The sequence below is a fragment of the Cucurbita maxima genome, unplaced genomic scaffold (assembly GCF_002738345.1).
Source record: "Cucurbita maxima cultivar Rimu unplaced genomic scaffold, Cmax_1.0 Cma_Scf00007, whole genome shotgun sequence".
Classification (NCBI taxonomy): Eukaryota; Viridiplantae; Streptophyta; class Magnoliopsida; order Cucurbitales; family Cucurbitaceae; genus Cucurbita; species Cucurbita maxima.
The window spans coordinates 4,007,357-4,021,242 of NW_019272023.1; the positions used below are offsets into that span (position 1 = coordinate 4,007,357).

The 13,886-nt window shown below is 38.3% G+C and overlaps 3 protein-coding genes across 3 annotated transcripts; 1 reads left to right on the top strand and 2 right to left on the bottom strand.

The window, feature by feature from the left end:
* Positions 1-2,340: 2,340 nt before the first annotated feature.
* Positions 2,341-8,901, bottom strand: LOC111482407 (plastidic glucose transporter 4). The gene is made up of 14 exons (XM_023128164.1): positions 8,530-8,901; positions 8,123-8,386; positions 5,838-5,952; positions 5,689-5,756; positions 5,422-5,554; positions 5,238-5,337; positions 5,047-5,159; positions 4,778-4,871; positions 4,528-4,681; positions 3,419-3,565; positions 3,242-3,315; positions 3,069-3,157; positions 2,865-2,979; positions 2,341-2,686 (listed from the first exon to the last, which is right to left on the bottom strand). The coding sequence occupies exons 2-14, from the start codon at positions 8,373-8,375 to the stop codon at positions 2,504-2,506; spliced, it is 1,638 nt and encodes a 545-aa protein (XP_022983932.1). The 5' UTR covers positions 8,376-8,386; positions 8,530-8,901; the 3' UTR covers positions 2,341-2,503.
* Positions 8,902-9,673: 772 nt separating this feature from the next.
* Positions 9,674-10,609, top strand: LOC111482410. Its single transcript, XM_023128175.1, has 2 exons — positions 9,674-10,481; positions 10,527-10,609. Exon 1 carries the CDS (start codon positions 9,915-9,917, stop codon positions 10,473-10,475), a length of 561 nt encoding a protein of 186 aa, XP_022983943.1. The 5' UTR covers positions 9,674-9,914; the 3' UTR covers positions 10,476-10,481; positions 10,527-10,609.
* LOC111482406 lies at positions 10,561-13,872 on the bottom strand. The gene is made up of 5 exons (XM_023128163.1): positions 13,440-13,872; positions 13,275-13,342; positions 11,539-13,185; positions 11,341-11,452; positions 10,561-11,265 (listed from the first exon to the last, which is right to left on the bottom strand). The coding sequence occupies exons 1-5, from the start codon at positions 13,591-13,593 to the stop codon at positions 10,601-10,603; spliced, it is 2,646 nt and encodes an 881-aa protein (XP_022983931.1). The 5' UTR covers positions 13,594-13,872; the 3' UTR covers positions 10,561-10,600.
* Positions 13,873-13,886: the final 14 nt, after the last annotated feature.

The window sequence follows — 13,886 nt, forward strand, 5'->3', positions numbered from 1 at the left end:
TTTTTTTTTTTTTTTTTTTTTTTTTTTTTTTTTTTTTTTTTTTTTTTTTTTTTTTTTTGTTTTTGTTTTTGAATTGACTTTGAATATATATTTTATTAAAAAAAAAAAAAAGAAAAAAAATATTTATTTTATCTTATTTTGATCATTACTTTTATTTTAAATTTAACAAATAATGACATAATTTCAAATTATATATATATATATATATATATATATTTGTATATACTTCTAAAATATTTATTTTATCCTATTTTGATCCTTACTTTTATTTTAAATTTAACAAATAATGACGTAATTTCAAAAAATAAAATAAATAAATATATTAATTTTATAAATAAGAGGTCAAATAAGTTAAAAATGGTTAGAAAAATAAGATTATTTTTCTGAAATTTAAAAATATTAAAATGAAATAAAATTTAAAGTTTAAAAATAAAAATAAAAATAAAAATAATAAAATTTAAAAGCTAACTTGTGACATACCTAAACTCAAAATATTAAAATGAAAACAAAATCTAAGTTGGTATACATTTAATCCTAATAATGTGAAAACAAAATTGAAGTCAAAAGCGGTTTTTTATTGCATAATTCTTCACGTTCACTCTGTAAAATTTTTAGTTTTTATTATTTTTTAAAATTTTATCTATTGTGAAGTGGGAATTGAATCATCGACCTTTAAAATAATAATTAGTATCTTATCCACTGAACTATGCTTGAAATGACTTTTAACCTAATTATCAAAATTTGTTACATTAGAAAGTTTGGAAAATAACTTAATTATTTTTTTAATTTAATCTTAATTTTTAAAACGATAAAAATAAGAAATAATATTTAATAAATTATTTCAAAATATATATATATACATATATATATATATATATATAGAGAGAGAGAGAGAGAGAGAGAGAGAGAGGTCAAACAAACATTGCATGAAGCAATCTCCTAGATTTGAGTTGGAGTAAAATTGAAACAAAGGCTTCCATTCCCATTTATTGACTTTTTTCCAACTTCCATATTCAATTCCAATTATTGCAATATGCTCTTAATTCCAAATTTGGCTTCTTAAATTAATTTAATTTACTCGCTAACTTTAAATTTAAAAACGCTGAACTTAATATAATGAAAATTCTAGTTAGTTTCGATGACACCCGTTTACGGAATTCGTTAAGTTTTAAGTGTTTTGTGCCGATGTTGGAAGAAAAGCACCATCCAATCACCTTGAAATATTAGTCGGCTAAAGTTTATCAGACTAATCCCGACAAAAACCCTAAACCTAGTGAATTATAAAGGAACCTTATGTAACGTAAAATTAATAACACGACCAAAAGTTTTTAACGGTAAGTAAACAAATTTTTGAAACAATGTCGATTTTAAAAGTTTAAGGACCAAAATGCAATCAAACTCAAATCTCGAACCAAAAAAAAAATAAAAAATAAATAGATTTTTCAAAAATAGGAAGGAAAAAAAAGGTAAATATTTTTGTTATTAATGCCATAAAATAGCGTTTAAAATAAACAAGTTGGACATGTGCTTCAAAATCCAACTTCCTTAATGACATTATTATTATTATTTTCTCCTAAGTTTGAAGTCTCAAGGTTTTGCTTCACTTCTAATCCATCACACCTATTTTTATGTCTTTAATTTATGTATTGCTTAAACTATAGATTATAAATTATGGCTCGATCGTCAGAACATTTTGAACAAGTCGACGTCAAAACAACCACAATTATTCAATTAGTGAAAAAAAAATTAAGGACATTATTGTAACTTCGGTTTGAAAATTCGTCATATAATTAATAAAATAAATAAGACCGTCTATCATTAGTTCAAGGAATTTTTCTCAGTTGAGGAATGTGAAGCAAGCTCTCTTTTAATTCGTGAATGGGAAGTAGACTTGTCTCTGAACTGAAAATGTCAATTCCTTGGTCGTTGAGATCTAAAGGGAAGCAGACTGAAAATGTCATTTCTTCTCTAAACTAAAAATGTTAGTTCCTGTCATTTCTTCTCTAAACTAAAACTGTTAGTTCCTTTGTCAATGTGATCCAAAGTCGTGGTGTAACGACTCAAGCTCATCGCTAACATATATTCTTTGGGCTTTCTCACACATGTAATGGAAAACAAACTTGTCTCTAAACTGAAAATATCATTTCCTTTGTTGTTGAATCTGCTTAATCTTGCTACACTACATGATACAAGTGCCCGATGAAGTTGAAGCAGACATAGTTAGTACAAAGAACATCTCTCAAGCTTAAGTACGAGTGATTTAGACACGTGCTCGACTCGACTGGTTCGGCTTATAAAAAAACAAAAGTACGAATAAAGAAAGAAACGAGAGAAGAGAAGAAAAGAAAACGATGAACAGCATCAACTTATTGAATTAGAGAGTTCAAAAAGACAGTGGGTGGGTTCTTTATTAATGTCCCTAAGTTGTTCCACCTAAACCTACAAATATGAACAACAAAAAGAAGAAAAGAAGTTTGATAGTACAAATCAGAGGCCAAATTCTTCAAGCTGTGGCACTAAGAATTTGCTCTATTTCCTCCAGCGACCGCCCCTTTGTCTCGACGATATTACGAGCTACATACAATACAGCAAGCAAACAGACGATGCCGAATCCGAAGTACACCGTACTAATGCCAAACTTGTTTACGAAACTCAGGAAATAGAGGCCGATGAAGAAGTTCGAGATCTGTTATGGGAGCAATACAGTAAACTTCACTAACAAAACGAAAGCAAAAGCATATATAAACTAAGCGTTATGGCCTCAAACTCCCCGTAGTCAATCTAGTGTGTGTGTGTGTGTGTGTTCGGGTTGCTCTTTCAACTACGTAAATTGATATCAAAACGCATTATTTCGAAAAACTTACCCAATGAGTTCCTAAAGATAAAGCAACAGCTTTCGCTCGGATTCTCGACGCAAATATTTCTGGTAGAAGAAGGCCTGGGACCGGACCTGCCCCAAGCGAGAACGATAACACATAACTGCAAAATGGAGTTCAAATTTATAATCCAAACATGACAAAAGAAACATACAAGCCATTTGACTCAGAGAATATGAACAATTGTCTTACAGAACAGTCCCAAGAACAGCTAGGGTGCCAGAATAGGGTGCCAAGGCGCTCCAACTGAAGGTCAGTGAGAGCAGCAACATAGATGCGGCCTAAAACAGTCACCAAGGCTAATGTCATCTCCCAAGAGCGATTCAGATTAACCGTTCATGTCGACAGATAAGTAGAAAACATACCATTCCACAAAAGCTAATTGTTAGAAGACTTTTCCGTCCCTGGCGATCCATTAAAGAAGATGCAATAGTCGTGCCTGGAAGGAAGAAGATTACTCGTCTTGTTTTACAAAAGAACATGTTGATACACAGACACTAGTGTCCCAAGACGACTCAGGAAAAGGAAGACCAAGAACTAACCAAAGACGTTAGCTGCTGCAACGAGAGCACTCGCTGCAATGTCGGAAGCAACTCCAGCGCTACGAAATACCGAAGTCGAATAATATACGACGGCGTTAATCCCGGATAGCTGCTGGAACAGGAAGAGTGCAGCACCAATGCTAACAACTGCAACAATATATGTTAGTAGCAACCAGAAAAGCTTTTGAAGAGGCTAAAAACTCTCAAAATTTGTGGCAACTAAGAAACACAGCCAGACAGCAATGAACCATCTAATTCATTTTATGAAGCATAAGTCTCGAGATCATAAAATGCAAAAACTCGAACTTAAATCAAAATACTTAATAGCATGGCAATACATTTATACAAAACTTCTACCCTAAGCACACGCAATGGAGCCGTAGACAATCAAGTAAAATCCAATCCACGAATTAATTTGATCTATGGACAGCATCTTTGTTGTGATATCCAACATCGGTTGGAGACGAGAACGAAACACCCTTTACAAGGGTGTGGAAACCTCTCCCTAGCAGAGGTGTTTTAAAAACCTTAAGGGAAAGCTCAAAGAGGACAATATCTGCTAACAATGGGCCTGAGCCGTTACAAATGGTATCAGAACCAGGTACCGGGCGATGTGCTAGCTAGGAGGCTGTACTCCGAATGGGGTAGACATGAGGCAATGTGCCAATAAGGATGTTAGGCCCCGAAGGGGGGTGGATCTGGTGGGGGTCCCACATCTATTGGAGGAAGGAATGAGTGCCAACGAGGACGCTGGGCCCTAAAGGGGGGCGGATTGTGATATTCCATATGGGTTGGGGAGGAGAACGAAACTCCCTTTATAAGGGTGTGGAAACCTCTCTCTAGCAGACATGTTTTAAAAACCTTGAGGGGGAGGCCCGAAAGGGAAAGCCCAAAGAGGACAGTATCTGCTAGCGGTGGGTCTGGCTGTTACAGTTGTGGTAAAGGTCATAATGCCAGAGGAATCATTACTGTAGGGCATAGAGGGGGAGGTCATAAGTGTCTATACCATAAAATCAATTTTCGATGGAATGAAAAAGACAGAAGGAAAAAGCATAAAAGATCACAAATATAGTTAAACAAGACAAATTTGTGCAAATTATTGAGATTACTCTTCCAATAGCGGCTACTGAACAGATCAGACCACCCTGCTTCAGGTTCTACAGAACCTTGGCTGGCTGCTGTGAAGTCTTGAATAACTTCTACTACTCTATCTTTTCCATAGAGTGTTTTAATAGCTCTCTCAGCCTCTGGGAGTCTCCCTTGCTGCACAAAATGATCGACGTACCGCTTTATGCTTCGTTACGAGTACGTGCAGCTATGTATAACTACAAAATAATGTATTGTACAATTTATGGTAACCTGATAAAGCCAACGTGGACTTTCGGGAGATATCGCCATTCCAACTGCCAATAGAACGGCTGGAACCATAGATATACCAAACATCGTCCTCCACCTGATAAAAGAATTAGCACATGTTAATAGAATGGCTGAGGCACTACAAAGATGAGATATCAACCAGATGCATTCAGATATGGTATGACTGCCTATTCATACATTTATAGCTTAGGGACCTATTGTACAAGTTGAGTCATTTACTATATCTATTGTACAAGATGAGCAACACATACCAAGCAGGGTTGCCCACCAAAGGTAATCCAGCTACCAACGCTGCAAGGATTCCAACGCATATAAACAGTTGATTCACAGATCCAAGCGTTCCACGAATTTCAGTTGGTGAAATCTGCATATTTTTTTCAGCATAAGATGGAGATTTGATCGTAATATCAAAAGCTTGGTGAAAACTTTTAAGAACAGATACCTCAGATATGTAAAGTGGGACAATAGCTGATGAAATACCAATGCCAAGGCCTGTGAGTAGGCGCCCAATTATCATAGTTTGCACACTCTGAGCAGTAGCACTGAAATTTTCGACGTAGATTTAAGCATTTGCTTTCGAAAGACAATAACACTTTCATACGACGATATACGATACCAATACCGACCATAGAATTGCTCCAACTGTGAGTGGGATTGCATCCAACTGAAAGCTCCTAGTTCTGCCGAACTTGTCAGCGAATGTCCCGCCAACAAAAGATCCAATTGTGGCACCAATAAGGAGTGTACTGACTATCCATCCTATAAAAGGTTGAGCTTGACAGTCATCGAAACGACACTAAAATACGAGCTTAGTGTAAAATTTAGTTTCTGATTCACAAGAAAGTAGCCTCCTAAGAGAATTTCACATTTCTTAACTATATTACAGTCCTTACCTTGTACAACAGTATTTTCCAAAATTCCAAGATCCTTGGAGAGGTACTCAAGCGCACCGTTTACGACCCTGAAACAAACAAACAGTGAAACTGTAAACGAACAAACCGTTTACAACCCTGCAAATATGTTTAAGCCACGAAAATAGTACCCGAGGTGGTAACCGAATAATATGGCTCCTAAACAAGCAACGCCAACAAATGGTAGAACAGTTCCGGAAGATTTATTGTTAGGCTTGGCAGGAACAACATCCCCCACATCCTCATCTGCAATATATGTTAGTGGTAAGAATGCATCTTGGCTTTAAACGTCTTTGCAAAGAATCCATGCCACACAAACAAAGCCTACCTATGACATACGAGTATCAAAAGCGACCCACAACGGAATAGCATATCAGACGATATTATAGTAATCTTATTACTTCCTAACAAAGAATCGGTCAGAAATCACGAACCTCCACAATGGTATGATATTGTTCATTTTGAGTATAAGCGCTCATGGCTCTACTTTAGGCTTCCCCAAAAGGCCTCATACCAATGGAGATCTATTCATTTCTTATAAACTAACGATCATTTCTGGGACTCCAACAACATTTTCCGAAGAAATCATTATTGCATGAAGGCCATAAAAATTGAGACAAGATTATGGAGTTCCACCTTTTGAAGAACAGGTGCGTTTGATCAATGCCAAACAAAGATGTGTAGAAAGTGCTCAACCACAATCATCTTATGAAGGATTTTCATAATTAAAATGGCACAAACAACGCAACGAACATTCGTAAGCAACAACACGATCACTTAGCAACACGTAAATGGTTGACTTCTTAAAATAAAACCATGCAGAAAAAGGCATTCAAGACAGAAATAATATTCTTACAAAAGCATTTTAAAGTACCTACAGAAGAAGCCCTTTCACTTTTAAACAGCTCACACACAATTGACATATAAGCTATAGAATAGTTTTGTGGAGGGGCGGATCCAAAACTAGAACTAATTAATGTAGGGCCGAGATAAAAATCAATCAATTGATTGACATACAAACAATAATTCTCAATCAATCAATTGATTGACATACAAACAATAATTCTTAAAAGGGACTCAAGTCGAGCCGCATGCCAAAACTCATATCGAAACCTCGACTTTTGAGATTATGGTCAGGGACCTACCCGGCCCTCTTCAAGCTATCTTCAACACTTTTGTCGCATCGTTCTTTCGAACCTTGCGTATGCCTCAACTTAGTTTCAATGCACACTCTTAGTGTGTTGGATGATGCACTGTCCTCCTCAATCGTATCATGACACTTCTCAATCTTGACCCTCATGCCGCTAGATGGGCGTCACTTGAGGATCACCCTTTGCCTGCCTCGACATGTGGGGGGTCACAACTTAATTTATGTCAATGAGGTTGTTACACTTTACTCCACACCTAGTCATCATCCTCAATGGCTTTCTTGAGTCGTATCGTCGATTTTTATCATTTTTTTATTATTATATAAAAATGTGTGAAATAAAACATTAAATTGATTGATTCAAGAGTGGCTAGCTACTAAAAGGGAGCGGGTAGTGTCGCTCTTTGTTGATGGCTAATGACCCAATGTGGCCAATACAGACATGCAAGCAGCCCCGAGATTGTGCTTTGCAGCCTTGGGTTCATGATATTAGCCAAACAGCATGCTTTTTATTACTTAAACACCAATTAAAAAGCCACACAAAACTCACACACAATTGACATGGATCTATGCATGACAACTTGAAGATCAGTGAAAGATTTCCACACACTTATAAAGGGTGTTTCGTTCTCCTCCCCAACCGATGCGGGATCTCCTAATCCACCCCCCTTCGAGGCCCATATGTGGGATCTCCTAATCCACCCCCCTTCGAGGCCCATATGTGGGACCTCCGAGTCCACTCCCCTTCGAGGCCCATATGTGGGACCTCCGAGTCCACTCCCCTTCGAGGCCCATATGTGGGACCTCCGAGTCCACTCCCCTTCGAGGCCCATATGTGGGACCTCCGAGTCCACCCCTTTGGTCCCCAACATCCTTGCTGGCACACTGCCTCACTGGCACATTGCCCGGTGTCTAGCTCTGATACAATTTTAACGGCCCAAGCTCACCGGTAGCAGATATTGTTCTCTTTGGACTGTCCCTACGGAACTTCCCCTCAAGGTTTTTTAAAACATGTTTGCTAGGGAGAGGTTTCCACACCCTTAAGGTGTTTCGTTCTCCTCCCCCAACCAATCCAATGTCAGATCTCACAATTGAGATGGAAACATGTGAACACATTTCAACAAACACAATTACATGCCAACTTGAACATCAGTGAAACAAAACAAGTTCAATAGATCATCCACAAGAAGCAGAAGCAGAAGCTGACCCAGAACAAAGATCAAACGAAGATAGATATTGAATCGAACAAGGTAGATATAGAGAGAGTACCATAAGCATGTGTCTTGAGTGACTTGTAATTAGCAGACGAGCGAGAAACGCCATCAAATCCAAGCCGAACACGCCTCATCTCAGTCTCCATGATTTCAGAACCAAAACTCAAACCACAGAAACCACTTCTTTCAGTCATTCGAAGCTTTCCTAATCCCAAACGCCTTCCAGATTCCCCCAAGACCCTCCGGTTTTGAAATCCAGAAGAAGAACAACAACTTACGCCACTTTTGACCAACGCCGAAGCCTGCATTCTTAACTCCACTGAGAAAATTCCACACCCCAAAAAGTCAAATCCATAAATTAAGCAATCAAACTCAAATCTAAATCAATAAACTACTCCCAAGCACACAAAACCCAAATGGGTACTCTATTCAAACCAAAAAAACAGGGAGAAATCCACATACCCGAAATGAAACCCACAAAGCAAATCGGTTGATTTCTTGCGATCAATCAATTTCTCCGATCTCTTCTTCGTTATCTCAAATGGGTTTTGTCAGTGACAGCGAAGAACTGCGTTGAAGAATCCGCAAGAGGAAAAGAGAGAGTAGAAGGGGCGCAGCGATAACAAAAACAACGAAAAAGTAAACCAAACAGAGACTCGGATTGTTTATGGCAGATTCCACTTTCTTTATTAACCTTCTTCTCAAAGGTATCAATCGGATTGGATTGCTCATAAACCTTAATTCGATGAGATGCATTAATTAACTTAACCTTCACATGATTCGAAAAGATGAGGATCCCGTTGTTTACTCCACAGTTGAATCGAGGCTGAGCCATCGCAACAAACTGCCGATAGAATTTTACGGATCGTGAAGAGTTTAATTTCAAAGCCTAATGTATAATCTTTAATTAGTTACATGATCCAAATGCATTCAACTAAATACTTTTTAATATTAAAATAAATATATTAAATTATAAATTTAAATTTTGCTATAAATTATTTGATTTATTTTGTGATTCGCTTAGTTTAAAATTTTAATTTTTTATCAGATTAGCGATTAAATAGACAAATTTACCCAATTTAAACCAATATTATTTTTTTACCACAAAACTTAATATTTTTTTAATCTCGTTTAAATTTTACTTAAAAAATATCTATTTTAGTCTAAAAATTTAAAGTTTATTTTTTTTAGATATCTATTTTAGTATTTTAATTAATTCTTATTTGAATTTGAACGTATCACATTAAATTATGCAGAGTTTTGTAAGAAAAATAATTAATTTTTTAAATATAAAATTAAAGTAGGAAAATAGAAATTAATTGCAAATTAAAATGAATTAAAATTAAAATTATGAAGATTTAGTTAAATGATTGGGGAATGAGGGGTCGGTAGAAGGATAAATTTGGTGATGGAAGCAAATGAGACAGTTTTATCTTGTCGTGCCTCCGTGGATCCACGTCATACTTCGACAACTCTGTTTTCAGTCCACGTGGAAATGTAACCGCTTTCCCAAACTTGGTAATCCCTTCTGTAACTGATTCTAGAAATTTACTGTAACTGTAAAAATTAGTTGAGAATATATATATATATTTTTTTTATTTTAGGGATAAAAAATTTTGACCTAAAAAAAGACAAAAATCATAGGGCATCGACGGCCCACACAATAAAAGGTGGGACCCACCTCAATAAGATGAACGTTGGAGAAGTGTTGTATCAGTGAAAACGGAAGCACTGGATCTTCACCCCCTTAGGCATACAAAACCCAAATTTCAGACCGTTGGAAAAGCTTTTTTTAATTATCTCTTCTTCCCATTCAAAGTAAAACAAGGCTTCCTCATCCTTCAACAATGGCGGATAAATTCCACCAGAACTCCACCGCCGATTACCCAATTTCTCTCCATCTCACGGCGGAGATTTTTTCCATGGAAAGAGGCCCGAGGTACAGAGCCTACGCAGAGCTCAGAGAATCCAAGCTCCGGCTGAGAAACGCACTGTACCGCGACGACGAACAGCCAGAAAAGCCCACGCCTCCGGCGAAGAAGCAAGTTAAATTTATGGGTTTGGAGACCGTAAAGAAAAGGTCAGCGGCGGTGGCGCAATCGGTGCCGGATTTCTCTGCAGTACTGAGGAAGGAGAACAGAAAGCCACCGCCGGGACTGTCGCCGGTGATGGAGATGACACCACCAGGGAAGACGCTGGGGAAGAACATTGCGGGATTGTCGGCGAATCTGAGAGGGATTAAGTCGGCGAGTGCAGGGGAAAAAAGGGTCGGCAGATTGACGGACGTGAGGAAGAGCTACGCCGGATTTGAGGAGGTGAAGGGGCTTACAACGGCGGCGGCGAACTCCATTAATGGCGAAAACAGGAGATCGAGAGGGAAAACTGTATTGGGAGTTAATCAGATTTGAAACAAAATCTGTGGTTTATGTACTTGGGAATTGATTATAAAATCATTTCAAATCATTTCAAGAACAGAGAGTTTTGAGCAAAAAATTGCACACAAAAGCCTATAATATTACTTGACAATTCAAACTCAGATCCAAAGCTCTGTTACAATTTCTTCAAGCAATACTTGAAGAATGTACCCATCAATTTCAGCCCCATTCTCCAGTTCTTCAATGCTAAAATCACTCCATTTCCCCAAGGAATGATTCATTTCCCATTCAATTATCTCATCAGTCATCATCCCAACAAAACGTACCCATTTTTTGATCTCCTTCTCGACGTCTCGGATTAATTCTCTTGCGTTTTGTGCTCGGGATGTTCTTATCCAACCATTGGATCCACCATAGTATAGCTCGCTATGTTTCGAGTCTAAGCATTCTATCAGACAGTCGAAAAGAAACACTCTTAGATGGTTTACCTCCTTGCTGTCGACGTCGCTAAAGTTTGTCCACATTTCACACGCGAATGTTTCGAGTTCGTCGATGAAAAGTGGCAAAATGAGAAGCTTGTTTTCATCCCTGCCGAATAAAATTTCGGTGTTGAGCATAACCTCTTTCGCACGAGCAAGTTTCAAACCGGTAAGGCTGTAGATTTGCAGTATGCTAGAAATGGCATTGAAGACGTCAGTCAATCTTTCACTCCAGACGTTCCATTCACTAAAGGAGGTTGCGAAATCTAAAATATCGGCATCGAGTTCAGACTGATGTGACTGATCGATGGAACAATCAACAGACTCGGCTGGCATTATGCATCCTGTGATGAAAAAGAGCAGAGGAGATTGAGCATTTTGTGTGCATTTTGTATTGTTAGATGAATTAAACTTCCAACCTGAGCTCTCATCCATGCTACTGGACGAGAATGAAGCTTCAAGAACGGATCCCGGGCTAAGTTGATCTCGTCCTTTCGATATTTTTGTGAGCCGTTCTTCCTTTGAATCATTCTAAAACATGACAGCAACATATAACATATATATAGGAAGAAATCACAGTAAGAAATATCGACTGAAGGGACGGAAAGGATTCTTACACAGTAAGTTACATCCACATCGACTGCAGAAACCTCCGACGAATCTTTCCGTGCAGCTTCTACTGCAGCTATCAGTTCTTGAATGATTACAGAAGCGGGCTTCTTCAATGCCGACTCATTTCTCTCATCGTCTTCTTGAGAAGTTAATTCCTTTAACTTTTGTTCCAGGATATCTAAGGCATCTCCTCCAAACAAGGATGGCTTTCGGGATGACGTATTTCTCTCATTCTCCATGCTCTCGATCTCCGTTGCAACCGTGGTTTTCTGCCTAACGGGAGAATCAAAGATGAACGAAACAATGTCATTATCCCTTTTGCAAACTCTGTCAGCAGCATTTCTATGACCAGCTAGCCTATTACTGGCACAAAGCTGCTTTTTGGGGAGAGCTTTGCGTTTGAGCCTCGAACTTGTTCCAGACAAGTTATCACACAGTGGGGGTCGTTGTTTTGCAGCCGATGAATTGACAGACGGTTTGCTTTCGATTTGTGCACTTAAGTGAGCAGTCCTCCTTTTCCTTGGTGAGGTACCTGACTGTGATGAGAAATCTTCACCTCCATTAAAAGACTTCCTTTCTAGGCCATACTTAGAATTCCCTCGACTGCAGCCATTAAGACTTCGATTTAAAGCAATGAAATTTTTGGTCCCAATCACAGCATTAGCAGGCGATGTCGTTCTTCTGCTTGGTGGAATATTTGACCTCGACGTGGATGACATCCTATCTCTGACTGATATCATATGATCTCGAGATTGACTGCAATGCTTGACAATGGATGATTCATTTGTCGTAACCTTGCGAGGCACTTTGTCTGCAATAGAATCACCATGAGATATCATGCAACCCCCCTTAGATTCATTATGTATGGAAGCAAAAGTTTTAGGTCGATCACAAATGGTTGGGCGAAATTCAGCTCTATCTTGCTCGAGTGGCAAGTGCGTTATTGTTTCACTCCTTCCAGATCCCTGAAAAGAGGCATTGCCATGAGTTGAACCCAGGGGTGGAATTGCAGAGGGATATTCTTCCACATTCTGCAAATCGTTGCACGTTTTACACGATGCCTGTCCCACCAAGGACTTCGAAAAATGATGACCTTCCAATGGCAGAACACCAATTTCCCTCGATATATCCTGATTCAAGGAACAATGCAGAGAGTTTGGAAGCGTGATAGCAGATTTCGCTCTGTTTGACATCTGCAGACCAGGCTCCAATATTTTGCTAGCAACATCGACCAACCGGGACGCTCTAGACACATTCCTCCCTAAGGGAAGCCTAGGACTTTTTGTCGATGAAGGAAGTTTAGGAGTAGGTGGAGGCTTTCTTGATCGTGACACGACACTCTTATACTGCAGTGCCTCAGCTCCTATTCGTCTCATCACCTTCCCCTCCTCCACGTTCCTCGTTTTTTTAAGCTTTAGAGGCCTGGCTTTATCCAAATTCATATCCTCCACTGTTTTCTTTTCCACATTATCACAAGGATTAGAACAACCAATTTTCTTCGGTCTATCTCGACTTGTAACAGGCATGGCCTCAAGCCCCATGAGTCTAGCAACAAGTCCTGGAACTCGCGTTTCATTCTTGTGCCTTAAATCGGTACAATGACTTCCATTCTTCTTAACATTTGGGAAACCGCCTCGATTTTCATCAGCAATCTATTTCTCAAAGATGGCACAACAACATCCAAATCAAAGAGCAAGAACATAATAAGCTTAAGAAGACAACAATCTCACAAAGTAATTACCAAATGATTCTTTGAAGCCAACATCTTATCACCACCATTGAACTTGCTAGCTACTTGTTTAGAACGAGCTAGAAAAACACGACAGAACCAGATTTAAACTTCAAACTAATATGCAAATAAGGCAAAATCTAAGCTAAGCCCAGCAGATAGAAGAAAGAAAGTAACCTGGAGGAAGCAATTTCCGGGAGAATAGCTTGTTCTTAGCCAACCTCCGGTTCCAATCAAAGAGCTGGAAGAAAATGCCAACACAACCACCAGGCTTATGAGTCTTCTTCTCAGAAATAGATAAACAAGACGATGTTCTTCCTGTATTTTCCATTAATCTCCAACAAGAATCAGAACTCTCAACTTTCTACTAAAATCCCCTCATCAACCCCCAAAAACCCCCTTGCCCTGTTCTTCCCAAAAGCTTCAAGCATTGTTCATACTCAGAACATTCAAACTCTCTTGAATTTTCTCTATAGCTCTCCAGAAGAGTAGAATAAAAAAGGGAGTGAAAAACAGGAAGACCGCACAGAAATTGGCTAAAGATACTCAATAACTCAGAAAGAATACCAAACCAGCAAATGCAAGATAATCACGAAAGCCAAAAAAAAAAAAAAAAAAAAAAAA